The sequence below is a fragment of the Xyrauchen texanus genome, chromosome 33 (genome assembly GCF_025860055.1).
Source record: "Xyrauchen texanus isolate HMW12.3.18 chromosome 33, RBS_HiC_50CHRs, whole genome shotgun sequence".
Classification (NCBI taxonomy): Eukaryota; Metazoa; Chordata; class Actinopteri; order Cypriniformes; family Catostomidae; genus Xyrauchen; species Xyrauchen texanus.
Window position 1 is genome coordinate 20,473,191 of NC_068308.1, and position 18,715 is coordinate 20,491,905.

Sequence of the window (18,715 nt, forward strand, 5' to 3'; positions counted from 1 at the left end):
AAAGGAGACATCATTAAGGATCAAAACCACAGGGAGGCAGACTTGTTTCTGGGAAATGTTAAGAATGACAGATGTTCTGACCTGGCTTCTGGAGAGAGAAGGCTGAGGGCAGACCGGGCATGAGGCAATACGATGACCCGGCTTGCCACAGTACAGACAGAGGCTCTGTGTCAAACGTCTAGTGCGCTCTGCAGGGGTTAATGGAGCGCGGCCAAGCTGCATGGGTTCAGGATTGGAAGAGCTTTCGAGAGGGGGGGGTGAGATGAGTTGGAACCTATAGTACGCTCTTGGATGGCCGAGGAACTTCTAAAAGCGCGATCGCGTAGGAGATTATCTACTGTAATGGAGAGTTGAATATAATCCTCCAGCGACAATGATATTCCTCGACAGGCTAGCTCCATCTGCAGTTGACTACTCAAACCCAGGCGGTAGACAGTCAGAAGAGCGGTGTCGCTCCACCCGCTACCAGCGGCAAGGGTGCGGAAATCAAGGGCATAATCGGCTGCAGTGCGTGACGCCTGTTTAAGAAACACGAGGCGGCTGCCCACATCTCTACCAGCTGCAGGGTGATCAAATACTACGGCAATCTGGTGACAGAATTGATCATATGAAGCTAGAAGTGGGCTATCAGCTGTCCACAACGCGGTGGCCCATTGCCGCACTTTGCCAGTGAGAAGTGAAATTAAAAAGTGAACTCTCTCACTGTCAGAGCGTAAAAGGGGGTGATGCTTCATGTAGACACTGCACTGCATTAAAAAACCCTGGCAAGTGTCAGAAGCGCCATCAAACCTCTCAGGAGGTTGAAAACTCACAGCGCTCGGAAATACGTTGGGAGCATCAGCGGGTTCCAGGACATGCACAGGTGGAACAGGATTCAACTGATCAGAAAGAGCACGTACCGTTTGTAGTATCTCTTGGATCTGCTGCCCCTGGGTTGCAAGCGCTTGATCGTGTCTCCCAACAGTAGATCCTTGGGCAGAAATCGCCGCACAAATCCGCTCTAGTGAGCCGTGAAGGTTTTCCGCGGAATCCATTGTGACTAATATCTGTTTGGGTTGGTTATTTTGTAACGCACACAAGACGAGATAGTCACAATGCGGGATAAAACTGCTTTATTTGCAGACAGGCAAAAGTACAAAGCGGCAAATCCAGATAAGCGTAGTCAGAGGGAAGCGTAAAGTCGAAGCCGGGAGATCAGAATAACAAATACAACACGAGAGAAGGTAAACTGGGGAAAACTAGCGAAACACTAGAGTTGGCAAAGCGAAGGGGTAAACTAAACAATAACCAACAACTGTGGGGAGAAAGCGCAGGGTATAAATAGAGGAATAGAATAGTGCAGGTGAAACTAATATTCCGGTGATTGGGAGCGAGTGTGAGAGCCAGAGGGGGCGGAGTGAACTTGGGGATTAGAGTTCGTTACACATTTATATTGAAACACTCCAAATATTGGCCCAATTCACTTCCATTGTAAGGACCTCACTGTTACCTCGATTTTATTTTATTTATTTTTAAGAAAAGGACAAACAAGTCAAAATAAATGTTTGTGCTAATCAACATTATGCCACAAATGCTGCTGATTGAGCTTAACTTTTATTGTATCTGGAACATTCCTTTAAGAGTGAAGGGAGATCACAAACTGAAACATCTACCAGCAGCAGTTTATTGTACAAGTCAATATCAAATCAATTCAGGTCAGGTATTTATTGTCAAACAACCTACAAATGGCACATGTTTTGTAACTATTGCAATTTACTGTCCATATCATTACCTTTACAGCACCTGTATTACTAGTTAAGTGGTGGTTGTGTGGTAGTTCCCATCTCAACATATTAATAACCGCTTAAAGTATACTAAAGTGTCCACCCACAGCTGAATTTTCCCACAGGTGTAAATGCCTTACAGTATTGTAAAAGGGAACTTGCTTTCAAAGCAAAGACATCTAGCATGGGAACATTTGTGAAGAGAAGGCATTTGGAATTTCATTCACAGGGTGAAGTGGTTTCTCAAGTCAACATGCATTAGATTAGACTGCCAGTGCTCTCTAGGACATGAGTGCTTTCTTGTCTAATGTAGTCAATACCTTGGTAATTAGAGTTAGAGATGTGCTTGTTGTGTGTTGGGTGCTGATCCCCAAAATGGGATACTGGTGTTCCCACCAGGCTCCTTAACCAGCTTGAACAGCAATGTCAACCATCTTCAGCAGAAAGATCACAGTGCTCTTGATCTTAGCTGTGGACCTTATTCAGAATTATTATTTTATTATTATTTAAAATGGCTTACGGGAATGACGACGAGACTGTGAGAGATAGATTTACAGTCTCTTCATGGTTGTACGGTTGTTTAGAGTGTTTTGGATTTTTCCGCTGACCTAACTTTGAAAAGCATTATATTATACAAAATATACATTATTTAAAAAATTATGTTATATAGTAATGTACATTGCATGCCATTGTAGAGATGAGCTTGTTTGTAATTGTTTCCTGCCACAGTTGTATTCAGTTATTATCCATTTTGATGTAAGACTTGCACTGAAATAAAAAGGAGTCAATACTCTTAGATGAGTTTCTAACCTAAAGAGATGTCTGTGCAGCCTACAAGATGAATCGCTTACCTCTGTAATGACACATTTTATGTCGAACTGGTGAAACTGTATATTGAATATTGGTTCATATGAACCCCCGATACTGTTCGTAGTCAGTATGAAAGCAATTTATTCTAAATTGTGAATGTGAACCACTATTGATGATGTATAATTTGCATCTTTGTATTCTTCTGGTCACACTTATTGTTTAATGTATTTCTCATCACTACTTGTGTAAATAAATTGCTTTAGTAAAGCAACTCCCATTTTTTTTGCATCTCTTGCAATGAATTCGCTGCAGACAAACACAAAACAATTTTTGGTGACATTAAGTTTTGGTGGTAAATTGAAAGGGACCAAGGCTGAATGCAACTGAGCATCTTCTTGTCTTGTGTTACCTAGTTAGATACAGTAGTAAACAGCTACCACTAGTTCTCACTGTGGTTCTTGCATTTTTCTGACCCAAAATTGCAGATGTATGGGTTACAGTTGAATTCTGGTTAGGACTAAGCAGATGCAGTAAGTGTGAAAATATCCTCTGGGATAATTGTCATGCTCAGTTTACTATTGCAGATTTTCCTGTTTCTTGTTCTCATTCGTATTCTTGTTAGAAAAGCTCTCTTTGCCGCCATGTAGGATATCCCTGCCCATTAACAAATGACAGGAGGAGTTAACTTGACTGACATGTTTATTGTTCTCAGGATGGACCGGCTTAATGAATCCCATCAGCCCAGAGTGATGAGATTACACTGGCATTAGCACACAGGTTTAGCTGTCCTCTGCCATTTATTCCAAGGGACTCCATGTTTGTCCTGGCTGATGCCACTTTACCAATGGAACTGTTCAGCTTGGCAATGATAGCTTTTGAATGATTTGTGGTGTGGGCCACTAATCATTATGAGGGGGTTGGTACTCCTACTTGCACTGATAAAGTACTACTTTGATTAACTGCCCCACTTAACAGGTAGGAAGCAAAATTACTCATGACATTCTGACTTTCAAAGTGCAAGACAGTTTGTTTGAGCAGCACCACCAGCCTGAAATGGTAACATTGACAACTAGTGAGTTTTAGGTGGGGCAATCTGTTCATCTGACTAACAGAAGATGAGAGGAGTTTTTGGGAAATCTGTTCCTTCACCTTTAAAATGCATGAACTAAAGTTATATAATTTATTGTAGAGTTTACTTTTTCCAAGGAATCTTGCTCAACAGTTTGACAAACAAAGTTGTTAACCAAGAGTTTTCATGTTTTTTGGTTTGGCAATAAATGAGTCCTCCATGTTGGAGTCTTGTTTTTAACTGTCTCTGTTTAAGTATCAGTTAGTTATTAATTTTAATAACTTCCAATTAACATTTAGGATCATTGAGATATTACAGTATATTTACACCCTTGTTTTAGTATATTTATTTGCTTTCTGCATTCCTGCCTTATTCTTATTGTAAATTCTTTGCTTCAGCACATCAAAACAGACTTTAAAATTATTTGATGTTTGTCCAAGATTCCCAGGGACATAACTGGATGTTTCAAAACTCGCTGTTTTTTCACACACTTTCCTTTTTTTTCTCCCTCTTCTAAGAAACCTTTAATATTTTTGCTCCTCTTATTTGAATGTTAAGTGCATGGCTCTGCTGTTGTTGGCTGCAAATTGGAAGAGGATGCAATTAAATGGAGTATTAATTGGTGCAAGTGTGTCTTCTCAGACCTAGCGCCTGCTTTTGACTCAACCCTGAACTTTAATAAACCTTGAGTGTGGCCAAAACATAAGCTAGTGATTATAAAGAGGAAGGCAATAATTAGTCTGTTAGTAAGTCGTTTTCTATTGTCAAAGAACAAGAACCACAACCAACCCTTGTTTCAATGGGAAAATATGTGTTTTTTTGTCAATGCTTAACTTATCCTGTGCTTAGACAGCAAGTTCAGATATTAAATACATGATACGTTGCTATTAAAGTGGGGATAAATCAAATAACAACCGTACATAGATAGGATTAGTTAACATAAAGAGGAGTGAAAATTATGCAGGTGGGCAATGGTCAGTAGATACTGAATGTGTCATAATTCTGATCTCTACATACGGCAATTACAGTATATGTATATGTATGAACATAATGTATTCAATGCTTATGTGTGCATGCAGAGATCAATTGCATCTGAGACATTTGAACTATTGTTTACAGAGTAAATTGGTTTCTGCTGTAACAACTTGTGATAAACAAGAATTATTCACATACAATGTTCATGCATACTGAGACAATTGATATGTTATTATTTTAATTGGCTGCTTAGCTTTGAACGTGTCCTGAGATCATAAAGGATAAAATTGTGCACTAAAGAGGGTACTTCAGTTTTCAGATGTGAGTTTTTACAGGTTGTTAAACAGAACAACCCCCTCTGACTATTTTAAAGACCAACTCAGAGTTTTATCATCACTGCCTGACTAATAGATTTGTTCAGAAAACTTGCTATTTACCTGATGCCATTAATGATGTGTTGTTATAGCCTCTGTTGGCAAACTACTGAATTAAATGAATATATACATATTTTGTGTATATTTTCAATTTGTCATGTGATTCGCCAAATGATGATCAAATTGTGGAGCAGAGTGTTACAACCGGCATCTGTCCAGATATGGAGTGTAGTCAAGCACACTTTATGCTTTTTAAAGAGCAGTTTTATGTACCTGGGCTGTAGTGATGAAGCAATGCTGTACAATCCCGGCAAAGTATGTTAGATCAAGGTAGTCATCTGCATTTTCCTCAACCTAGCACTTAGAATCTGAACCAAACGGGAGTTGCATCATGCAAATTGAGTTCAGTACTTTACTGATTTGCATCATTCCTTTAGTGATCGGCTTTTAAAACAACATAGACAGTCCATGAAAATACACAACGCTATCAGCAGGCACAATTCATTCTTAATGTTTTTTACATGAAAAACAAAGGATGAAAATTTTTAAATATACCTTTTCAATCTACTTTAACCCTTGTGCTTTCTTGAAATGTTTTACCTAATTTGGTGTTCCTGGTCAAAAATGACCGGCCTATTAAAAATTACGCTCTCGTTATGCTACATTATCACCAAATATTGGATTAGATATTTTTGTCAACTTGTTTTCTTTCAATTAGCACAGGTTTTGTATTTCGTTTTGGAACTTATTGATCCTTTTGAGTATTACATGATTTTTTAACTGAGATTAATTTTATCCTACCCTAAACTGCATCCAACATCCCCCCATGAGGATGCAAAGTCAGTACGTTTTAAGGGATATTTTTTTAGGATTAAAAGGCCACTCTAATTGTAGTGAAGAATCAACTTGATCATGTACACATGGTTTCTATATGGGAATTATTTCCAGCAGATTACCAGCAATGCTTGATGTTGTCCACAGGTGAAAAGCGTTGCCACCTTGGTGATTGTTCTTTTATAATCACCAATGGGTAATAAGTATTTTGCCATTTATGACATGTGACCTGTATTTAATAAAACAATTCCATACGCCGCAGCCCCATTATGAATAGGAATGTTGGATTTCTTGTCATTTATCTGAGTGATGTAAAAGCATCTGAATTATTGCCATTTTTCTGCCCGTGTATTGGAGGATATTACCACCCAATTCAACACTTTCCCATCTAAGAGATGACTTATGCTGACTTTAAGTGGACCTGGGAAGCACGTACCTCTCAAGCATTCGTTACTATGACATGTCATGCATTCAAGTGGGAAACAAAATAAGGAAGAAGCTGAAAACAATGAACCACTGCAAAAGCTATTTTTCTGTTGTACCTGTGAATAAACATGTCAATAAACCTGCATCAACAAGACATATATGTTTTATTCATGCATGGTGTCTAAAATATTATTAATTAATTTGCTTTAAACAACATGCAAAGGTCGAGTCATTAGTTATTGTCATATACTGTATAACAAAAAATATATGATTGAAATAATGTACAGAAATTGAAATAATTAGGCAAAATAATTGGTTTTCATCATATTTCATGTCAACACGGCATATCCAACGTACTACCTCGGCAACACGGGTATAAGAATTCTGAGTTTCCCTTTTGCAAATACGACTTTGTTGGGTCATTGATGTGCTCGGAACTTGTAATTACGATATTTCCACTTTGAAGGGCACAATCAACTTTTCCCTTCTCCTTTAGTGACAAATAAGAGCCCCACATAGTTTGGGTGCAGAAAAGGCCTTTACAGTGTATTCGTAGTGTTTTTTTTTTTTTTTTTTATTGAAATTTTTGCTGTTTTGTTTTTTTGGGCTGCTTTTTTTGTGTTTTGAGCTTTTGCTTTTTTGTGTGTTGTTGTTTTTTGTTTGTTTTTTTCTGGTCCTGATCTTGTGCGTCTTGTGTTATTCTTATTTAACATATGTCAATTAATTGATTAATTGTATTTGAAATGCAAGACATGCTCAGTGTGAAGAAAATAAATGCCTTATAAAGTAAAAATGCCCCTGAAATATTCCAGGGGGCAAAAAATGGTTAATTTCTGAGTCTGACAGCATCCTGTTGATATTGAGAAAGGGTTGCTGAAGTAATGGCAGACCACACCGTCCAGGTATACTTTTATGAATCAAAAAGTTACTCTGCTGTGGGTCCCAGTTAAGCCACACTTTTGTTTATAAATCATTGTCCCTGAACAATATGCAAGCCTTCTTAGCTTAACATTTGGGACTTATAGAGATTACACAACCTGTGTGCTTGTCAGAGTTTGTTAATGCATATATGAAAGTCTGTGCATGTGCTCTACTTTATCTAGTTCTTTTCTCAAGGAGAATAGTTGAACAATCACATGCCAGAAAACAGCAGTTGGTGGTTGTTCTGGAAAATGCAGCCTCAAATTACTGCTTATCTTTGCTATGAACCACCTACTTGGACATGAATATCTGTCTAACTGACATAAACAGCGACAGACCACAGTAGAGGAAATTGTGAGAAGCTAAGAATTACTGCCTGTTTTTATGTAAAAAGTAGCCTAAAGATTATTTTATGGGCATAACTCGGCACATAAGACATAGTAGTAAATGCAGTTCTATTCCTCCCCTGTTCCTGCTTTTCTTATAACGGAACATCTTCTGATTGGCTGTGATTGTGTCACATCACGCAGCAATTTTGCATTCAGTGTTGACAAAATTTGCTTAATGTTGGAATCTTATCGCGTCGCACTTAGTTAGGATCTGGTCAAGAAACATTGATGCACTACTGTATGTATCATCACTCTTCTGCTATAGGACAAATGGTTCATGTGACCAGACCAACATTTTCCAGTAGTGGAATTTACTTGATAGAAGATGCGAGCTTGGAGATCCTTAACCACACTGTTGCCTGCTCATAAATTATTGATAAAAAAAATCCTGTTTAGCAGGCTGTCAATTATCTCATGTAATGGTTGTCAGCTGGAGGTGCATGTAGCGCATCACTGTAATCCAGCTCAGCCTCCACATGAAAATGCCAACGAGAGCACTTTGTGTAAATCTTCAAAATTGCTTGAAATGTCATGGGCTGCTGGAACTCCAATGTTAAATGAAGTTATTCAAATAATATAAGGTTCCTGTAGCTCTGACTCTCTTATGTAAAACTATAAAGAGTCTGAAAGTGATGAAAAATTCACTGTTAGTTTTTGTGTGGTTTCACTTCGTACTAGAGCACATAATCTTAGCTGTGAAGACTCAAGTGCTTATTTTGTGTGCAGTGCTTTAGTCAGTCTCCATTCCTCCTTTAGTAAAGTATTAACCCTTTGATACATGACATTCACTAGAGTGTAAAGATTTTTAACCATTCATGCTGTTACATTAAACCACCATGGGTGACCTTTTACCCTAACTCATAATTCTACTTGTTTCCTATTTATGACAACATAAATTCAAAATAGCCTCTAGAATATATATTATTATATTTAATTGCATTTAAAAAATATATCATCAGAAAATACATAATATACATAAAAAAGTGAAAAGAAACAAGGAAACATTTTTGTCCTTTTGGGATTACATACATTTATTTTTTTATTCAGTTTATTCCAGTGCATGCATCAAATTAATCAATTTTGAATGAATTTGCTGAATCAAAGAATATGCATTATTTAGTAGAGCTCAGCTATTGGCAGCTTGTTCTGACAAGGTTGAGATTTTCAACACTAATAGTGTGATTTTAAAAATGATATCTCATTATTTTTCAGCAAATTGATGATATTCAATATGTATATTTAGATAATTATGTTTTTGCTCTGAAATAGCATAGTTTTTAAAAATTGTTTTTTTAATTAAATCAGAGGAACCATTATTTCTTCTAAACAACCATTGTACCCATGTAGAATTACTATTTCAAAGGCATTAAATAAAAATATATTTTAAAATGATGAAGGCTGGTTTCCCACAATTTTTGAAGTGTAAAATGTAATAATTTTCATTGATTTGCATCTTTGTACTTTACTATATTTGGGATACAATCATATATGGACGCTTAATAAAAATCGAATTTACCTTCATATATTTTTACAAAAATATTTTTAAATGAACAAGGTGTGGAAAAAAATACTACAAAGTATATTGCATAGTACTAAATTATTACTGTGGAACATTTTCAAGTTTTTTTTTTATCATAATATAATACTGAAATATTATTTTCAGGATAAGATTTGTTAAAAATAAATTTATATATTTATGTCCTGGGGTGTTTATTTTGAAACTGCATGTGCAGTCGTTTTTATTTCACCTTCACCAGGAGCTTTTATTATGAAACAGAAAGTGCAATTTTTGTTTGACTTTTATGAGTTTCACATCTTGTGAACCGCTGTCAAACTCTGTTTTACTGTTCCCATGTGTAGATTTGTATAATAACATTAAAGTGGTTGCTAATGTTTGGAATAGCTCGAATGCTTTCACAATGCAGGTGAACTACGCTAAAAACAGCAGCCGCCCCCGCGCGTGCACAGATCAGCGCGTCGCAGGTTCATTCGCATCACATGAAGCACATACAGACATAATTTGTCTTTAATCGCAGCCTTTGATTAAACACACAGCCCTGATGGATCGTTGAATTAGTCTACCGAGGCACTCTATGAAACTTAATGGCCAAATAAAAGGCACACAATATTGTTGAATTTTACATAGTCAGCAAAATCATCACGATTATATCGTGGGCATTCGATGTATCGCCCAGCCGTAGTCGTGTGCGTCAGACAGTGCCCTGGAACCGAATTGACTTGATGCTCGGTACTACCGATACTACTGGATCAATGGTATCCTTATTTATTTATTTATTTATTTATTTTTAGTGTCGACTTGGTACGAAAATACAGATATTTTTGACATCCCTATAATTATTGTTTTTTTTATTTTCTTGTAAAACATACATTGGCTTTAAAGTAAGTGTAAGTTTACTGGAATATACTGTCATAGTTTTTCTAAAAGTTTCTCACTCAGTATAATTTACATTACCAAAACAATTTTTTTTGTAATGCAGTTACTGTACTCCAATAAGATCAGAGAAGAATTGATTGACTTTATAGGTATATGTCTTCATTGCATGTACTTTCCCTTGTTGCAGTGCCATCTTTCTGGGGGCTTGTAAATTCTGCCTGGAATCTGTGTTCTGTGGGTAAGAGACAGTCTCCAGTCAACATAGAGACCAGCCATATGATTTTCGATCCCTTTCTGACACCGCTAAGGCTCAACACTGGCGGGCGAAAGGTAAGCCATGTCTTATATGATGTCTGCATTGCTGCAGTATCAGTGCGCCGAGTTGCTTGGTAAACGACATTGTTTCCAGTTTCAAAGTGCTGTGATTAGCTGTGAAAATGCTACTTCAGTGAAAACATGGGGAAATGCATCCCATAAGGTTAGTGGTTTTGCTAGATGCAGAATGTTTAAGGAGAGGTAAGTATAATGCTTAGTTGAATTGAACTATTTGTAAAGTTATTCATAGCTTTCACTACTGCTTCTACATAGTCATTTACTCAGCAGTCAGGTTTTTAAAAGTCAAGAACACCAAACTCGTAGTTTATGGTGTCTTTAAATATGTACAGTGAAGTCCAAAAGTCACATTGGAAATCTTGGATTTTTTCAATGTAAATAAAAAAAGTTTTTAACATTTTTAAGATTCTGTACTCAGTCACTAATTAAATGTAATGAAATGATCAATGTAGCAATACAATTAATTAAACTATGTTAAATTCTTACAAAGCATACAAGATATTCTTTGAGAACCTTCTCAAATCATGCTTAGATAAGAGGGATCATCAGGTTTTGGAAAAACTTGTGGGGTCCATGGCAGCTCGAGTACATGCTGCCAATGACCACGTTTTCCTGCACTTAAGAAATTGTTATTCCATGGTTCTTGCTGTAAGTGGCATTCTGAAGCATTCTTGTAAACAAGAACGGCAATTTCCTTATTCCGTTTAATGGATTAAGAGAAAGTGGTTTAACACACCCAGGTTTCTCTTGGAGAATGTGGCTTATGTTTTCATGTAAATGCATAAGCAGTGTTGTAACAGGTTTTTTAAGAGTGTGCATGTGCGTGAATAGACCAGATAAACACATCAGGGCCTGATATTCGCCGTGGGATTGCGAGTATAGCGCACGATTTTAATAATTCCCGCAAGTTCCACATTCATTGCTTGGGAAAGTCCTGCACACTTGTATTCATTTTACAGTGCAGCTGCAAATTATTAAACCAATAGATACAGATGAACAAATCACATCAATAAACTTGTTTTTGTATCAAACTGTAATTACAGAAGATGCGCAAGTAAATCTCTCCCTCTCTATCATGTGCAGTTGTCAAGCAGCGAGTTGAGCACTTGTTGAATTTAGTGTGAGCACATGCAGTGAGAGAGTGCATTGTCGCTTTGATGTATAAACCTTTCTAAACCCATTCATTCGACAACCAAATGGCATTATACCTCGTATACATAAGCTATCGCTCCTGTTTGTAATTAACAATTTTCGCTGAACATTCCAATTTTAGCTGACAAATAATGTTCGTGCCGTCCGTTGTGTAGATGTTGCCAAGTCAGTGGCGGATGCTCGCACCATAAACAAACACAGATGGGCATTCCGCTTCTCATGCTATGCATCAGTTCGGTGTCGTGCTTGCATGCTAAATTACATGACCGTTCAGACAATTTATTCAAAATATACTATCCAAGTAAATAACACGCTCCCTGTTATAGCCTACTTCCCTGCACATCGGATCATCTCACTTATGCGTCTGTCTGTCTGAAAAGCCTCCTCACCATCAAGAAGCCAAATAGATGTTATATTAAGTTTATAAGGCCTGAGAGAACACAAAATATGATGTAACTGGAAACACGTGCATGTAAATGGGAACACTGCTTTCTTGCAATACACCATTATAGCAATATTCTTAGGGATTCTTAGAAGTTCTGCTATTCATATAACTTTTTCTGTTAAAAATGTCACTCAAACCGCCATGCAGGTATCTTTTGATATACAGGTAATTATATTACATTAAAAAAATGCACAACAGAAGCATTATGTTTTTCTGACTTTTGAACCGCATACAGTACATGTGCCACCATTTTTTCATAAATGTTGTTCAAGTGTTTGAGAGGGTGGGATGTTTTGTTTGTTAGTAAGTTCTCTCTTCAAATGCATCATGAATTGCATTTAATATTGAAAGGAGTTCATACTAAACAATAACGTTTTGTTTAAAGATTAATTGCTGTTTATAGTGGCATATATTTATACTTAACTCTAATTGAGTTGTAACAACATACAGTATGTTGTTTGTTACAATTCCATTGTTGGTCTGTAAATCATTACATCATGGGGTTAAATTTCTTCGTTACTCAGCATTTAAAACAGACTAATGTTCTTCAATCTTTAACATCCTGTTTGGATTATGGAGCTGCACAAGATTTGAACTTATCAGCGGTTCAGCTTTTAGCTGTTTCAGATCATTGAGACATTTTATAATGCACTTCCTGTTTATTGATTTCCTGGAACATGTCTGTTTTTCCACATAAATATGCCAACATCATTGCATATACAGTAGTGCTGAATTGTAGTCCTTGGTGGGGAGCTGATGTCTGAATCCACAGAATACCAAAATATGCATCTTGAGAGCTTCTGTCAGAGTGGAGTGTATATTGGCAGCTTTTCCACAGCATGATAAATGGTTTAATTAATAGTTAAAGGAAATTAAAATGACCTCTGAATAAAAAAAACAATTAATCAAAAGCAGACATGCATCACGTTTATGTGCTTTGGATTGAGGGAATCACAATTATTAAATTGTTTGTAGTAATTGAATATTTGCTCTGCTGTAAATGAGCTGCAATTACTTGAAGAGCTTTTAATGTATTTAATCGCTTTTACATGGGAAGAAGATGACAGTATCTTATCCCTTATTGAATTCACATATTAGCAAAGTGCAGAATTTGAGACATGAATATTAAAATATGTAAATATGAAAAACATCTCTTTTTCCCACAGTGTCATTAGCTTTGGGGTACTGCAGATATAAGATAACTGCCATTTAACATAGACTAGTTGTAGTACATAGCATACTACAGCACGTGTCCTTCCTTTGTCAGTTGTGATAGAACAGGACATATTCATGCGCAGAGTGGAACAATGATATGACAGCTACGATCTACACACAGATTTTATTCAGTTATGTGAATATCATATTAGATTACTCAGTGAAACAGCCTTGACATTGCGATTTCATTAGCTTGAGTAGTTGACAGTTTGAAAAATATATCAGCGTAATATTTGTTGGCTGTATAAACTGATGGTTATCAGTCAGCTTTAAACCATCCCCTGCTTTGAATTTAGACTTAGATGAGCTGTGAAATAAAGTGGATTGGCACATAGAAATGTGTGTATGCCAGATTCTTCAGATTCATAAACATATTTTTGGCAATTATAGAGCCAGCATCTGAAGTGCACTACATAACTACTTCTTCAGTTTAAAAACAATAGCACAATAGACATCACAGGTGTAGCACAAGCTGTGGTTAAACATATATGTTTGAATTGGGGAATGCATGACATACAGAGCACCAAAAAAGAAAAAGATTCACGGTGCTGAATAAATGTAAATGAACACCAGATTCTTTGTCTTTTCTCCTTTTCTTTAATTAAATAATTTGCTCTCAGGGTGTATTTTTGTAAATTAGTAACTAATGTAAGGGATGACAAAATTGTCAGTTATACAGTATAGTAGTCAACCAATATATTGCCGTTCTGACTTCTTTAATTAATTTTTCCATTTGGCCGATTTGTTTCTTGAGGGCGGCGAGAATTTTCTTGTTACGTGCCATTGTGCTACTACAATAATAGACCGGTGTGCAACATAATCTCATTTATGGTATGCATATCAGAGACAGATACGTTTGAGCTCATAATGTTGAAGTTCTGTTTCATTCTCAATCTCTCTCCTCAACAGTTCCCTTCTTGCCGAATGATAAAAAGGCAAATATCAATAAAACTTCTATTATATACCATCTACCAAATGTGCAGATATCTAATTTTAACAGATGTAATTCACAAAGTTCACTTTACAGTGAAATTTCCATGCCGTTTAAACTGTCAGGAGATCGCTGCTCACGCTGGATCTGCACTAGCACGTGAGTGAAACTTCAAGGCTGCGTCTGAAACCAGGAAAATGCTGCCTCCTGAGGCTGTAGACGGAGGTAGGGTGAAAATAAGGTGCTTTTCAAACTGTTTCTAAAAAGTTCCTTTCATTTATAACAGCTGTCAGTTAAGCCATTAACTGATTAGGCAGGAAGGGAGCAAGTTAGCTGCCTATGTTTTTGGATGCAGCCCAAGGTGAAAGCTCATCACGTGTGCTATAAATAAATGTCTTATTCACTGTGTACTGTATGTACAATTAGTTTTATTGGGTATTTTTTGAGAAAATGCGATTGCTAATGTGGACATAGCTGGACTACGGTGTGTATTGTTATTTCCTCCTTCCTAATATATGAACAATTTCTTCATGTGCAAGTAAATTACAAAAATTTGATGACTAAAGAGAAATCTGATGAAACCTCTATCTACCATTTAAAATAGAGCATTATTTGTTAGTTTTGTGTGAAAATGGGTAAATCTAGTGCTAAAGATTGTTTTTTTTAATTTTTTTATGTTTGTTATTTACTATATTTTGTTGTGTGATATATCAGCATTGTATCGGCCTGTCGGACACCCTGCTCTCTGGATATCGACCTCGGCCATTAAAAAACCCATATCGGTCTACCACTAGTGTACAGTGTAAAGTGTCTATATAATAATCTGTTCACCCGAGTTCAAGGATCAGGACAGTGATGCCATTCTTAATGTAAGCTGGCCAATGAGTGAAGGTGATTTAAATAATTTAACATGGAAGATGCATGGATGGCCAGATGGGAAGTTCTTATGCCACGTGGAGAGATCATCCTTCTAGCGGCACTGAATCTGTATAATTATCCTGAGAACATGGTGGAACAGCAAACATGGAGCCATGGGATGACATCTGTAGTGATCTACAGGGAAACATGCTGTTGAAAGTGTCATTTAAAATTTTTGGCCCTTCTAGCTCTCATTTCTTTCACGTATGATTTCATGTTGGCCCTGTACTGATGATTTTCAGTTTCTTGCAAATGTTTGCACTCATGAAGCAAATAGTTTCTGTACCCTTGTTGCTAGTGGTTTATATTGCATGAACAACAGACGTTATGCCAAATCGCTCCTAGAAGATAATTTGTATCCGCTTTAATGCTGCAACTCTGTCGAACATTCAGCTTACAGGCACAAACACTTCATTTCCTTAGCAAGCATCTTGTGTTGGCAAACCCTGGGGGAACATTCACATAAAATATGGAGTCAAGCAGCACCAAAACTGAGCATTTCTAAAAGAGGCTCAAAATGAGGGTGGAAAATTATCATGTTTTACAAATATATTGCAAATATATAACTTTACTAATATTATAAGTGAACCTCAAGGAACATATTCAAATAGTAATAACAATGGCATATCATTTTCCCTTTAACTCTTTGTGATGTGGTTGTATGCATTATAAATGAGTTGCAATAGTTCTTATGATAAATAGTAATTTTGCAGCATACATAACTCTTGGTTAATGTTAAAGAAATATTCAAGCTCAATCTAACACACATGTTGTTTACATCTTGTAGCTCTAATTTTGAAACCGCAAGTATTTTAACAGTTAAGGATCCACCTTCATTTGTAAGTGCCGCACTTTAACCCAGTTTTTTGCTTTTTATATTTAAAAGGAGAGAAAAGTTGAAGTTAATATTTGTAGTAATTAACAATATGCCACAAATGGTGTCTATTTGAGCTTAACATGAATTGAACCTAAAATATTCCTTTAATTTCTACATATATATTTAACAGCAATTACATTTTTAGCCTTGTTTTTTTTTTTTTATTTATTTATTGTGCAAAAGGAAATTGCTGTAAAATGTGACAAATTTTATTTTGCCAAATAATAATGTTTTTGATGTGTTTCTTTTTTTTTTTTTTTTTTGACATTTTTATGGTCTTTAACATAATGTTTGTCAAAGAATTTAGGAAAAGGAAATTATCCCGAATCCTTACACTTGCTCTAATAAAACTAGGCCTACCCTTAAAATCCGATGGAAATGATAGTCTGATAAGAATTGTGTACATAGCCCTAAACCTAGTACCCTACCATTTTCCCTATCCTTGAAATCTGATTGATTTACTGTAAAGTAATGTTGTTCCAACACCAACAAGAATGTAAATCCAGGAATATATCCTTCTTGGCAGAATTATGTTTACCAAACATACACATGTGTACATGAAAATCAGGTTTGTTTTTCATTGTAAATGTAATAACCACAAAAGACACAGATGTTAATAGCTGAGTGTGAAACGCTTTGTGAATATGAGAATTTATTTAGCAAATGACTGATTCAAATTAATTTGACTCAAGTTTGTGTTGGCTGAACCTGCTTAGCTGCCGTAGTATACAAAGAAGGTTGCGCATGAATATCTCAAAGACTGCAATTACGGCTATCTCACCGCTGCCTCTTGCTTGTCAAGGCATGGGATTTAATCACTACTCCATCGTGAGAGCTCGAAAACTCTGATTCGTGCACGCCTCTACCACAATGAGCTGAATATATGCAACCTAAGCTGACGTTTGTGCAGTGTCCATCCGTGTGGGTGTATACATTTAAATAATAAACAAGGAGCTAAAAAAGGATTAGGAAATTATTACATTCAATCATGTTTTGTGAGGTCCAGGGGTTGTGAGGCAATTTCACTGTAGCATGAGAGAGGAGAGTCGGAGGAAAATGGGTCACAGGGTAAGAGGAAACATGGGCAGCCGTCTCCTGTCCTCTATTCCCACATCAAAGACAGAGTGCTCCACTAAAGCTGAGATTTTCGGTGTGCCTTCATTTTCTGTACTACTCAAATTCTAGACATCCTATCCCAACACTACGATAGCTACGATAGATTGAAGTATTCATTAAAGATTATTACACTTCATGGTTAATGTACAAGATAAAAAAAGAAAAGAAATAATAAAACAATATATTTTGGGCAGCTTCACTTCTCAGGACAAAGCAGCGACTAATGAATAACTATCACTAGGGTTGGAAAGGTATGAGATTTTCACGGTATGATAACTGTCTCAGAAAATATCACGGTATACGGTATTACACAATTTGTATTATAAGTGAAAACAGAAGGGTTATTTTATTAATTTATTTATTTTTGAGCAAACACTTTATTATAATTGAAACTAGAAACCATTTATTTTATTGAAGTATGTGTAAAAAAAAAAAAAAGTCTCCCTTTGGAAATTAAAATAAATGGAATAAATAAGAAAGCAAACAGAATTATAATAAACAGAATTATAAACATTATAAAAAAATATAATGTAACTATAACATGTTATACACTCACCTAAAGGATTATTAGGTACACCATACTAATACTGTGTTTGACCCCCTTTCGTCTTCAGAACTGCCTTAATTCTACGTGGCATTGATTCAACAAGGTGCTGAAAGCATTCTTTAGAAATGTTGGCCCATATTGATAGGATAGCATCTTGCAGTTGATGGAGATTTGTGGGATGCACATCCAGGGCATGAAGCTCCCGTTCCACCACATCCCAAAGATGCTCTATTGGGTTGAGATCTGGTGACTGTGGGGGCCATTTTAGTACAGTGAACTCATTGTCATGTTCAAGAAACCAATTTGAAATGATTCGAGCTTTGTGACATGGTGCATTATCCTGCTGGAAGTAGCCATCAGAGGATGGGTACATGGTGGCCATAAAGGGATGGACAGAAACAATGCTCAGGTAGGCCGTGGCATTTAAACGATGCCCAATTGGCACTAAGGGGCCTAAAGTGTGCCAAGAAAACATCCCCCACACCATTACACCACCACCACCAGCCTGCACAGTGGTAACACGGCATGATGGATCCATGTTCTCATTCTGTTTACGCCAAATTCTGACTCTACCATCTGAATGTCTCAACAGAAATCGAGACTCATCAGACCAGGCAACATTTTTCCAGTCTTCAACTGTCCAATTTTGGTGAGCTCTTGCAAATTGTAGCCTCTCTTTCCTATTTGTAGTGGAGATGAGTGGTACCCGGTGGGGTCTTCTGCTGTTGTAGCCCATCCGCCTCAAGGTTGTGCGTGTTGTGGCTTCACAAATGCTTTGCTGCATACCTCGGTTGTAACGAGTGGTTATTTCAGGCAAAGTTGCTCTTTTATCAGCTTGAATCAGTCGGCCCATTCTCCTCTGACCTCTAGCATCAACAAGGCATTTTCGCCCACAGGACTGCTGCATACTGGATGTTTTTCCCTTTTCACACCATTGTTGGTAAACCCTAGAAATGGTCGTGCGTGAAAATCCCAGTAACTGAGCAGATTATGAAATACTCAGACTGGCCCGTCTGGCACCAACAACCATGCCACGCTCAAAATTGCTTAAATCACCTTTCTTTCCCATTCTGACATTCAGTTTGGAGTTCAGGAGATTGTCTTGACCAGGACAACACGCCTAAATGCATTGAAGCAACTGCCATGTGATTGGTTGATTAGATAATTGCATTAATGAGAAATTGAACAGGTGTTCCTAATAATCCTTTAGGTGAGTGTATAACTA

At 36.8% G+C, this 18,715-nt stretch overlaps 1 protein-coding gene across 2 annotated transcripts in view; it reads left to right on the forward strand.

Annotated features, from left to right (window-relative positions):
- Positions 1-18,715, forward strand: part of LOC127626986 (carbonic anhydrase-related protein 10-like) — a 243,382-nt gene that overhangs the window by 85,189 nt on the left and 139,478 nt on the right. For both annotated transcript variants that reach the window (XR_007968514.1, XM_052103165.1), the window contains exon 3: positions 10,144-10,286. Coding sequence is in view for 1 of the 2 variants with exons in the window: in XM_052103165.1 (XP_051959125.1) it covers positions 10,144-10,286 (143 nt within the window). In the remaining variant the exon portion in view is untranslated. The remainder of the gene's footprint in view (positions 1-10,143; positions 10,287-18,715) is intronic.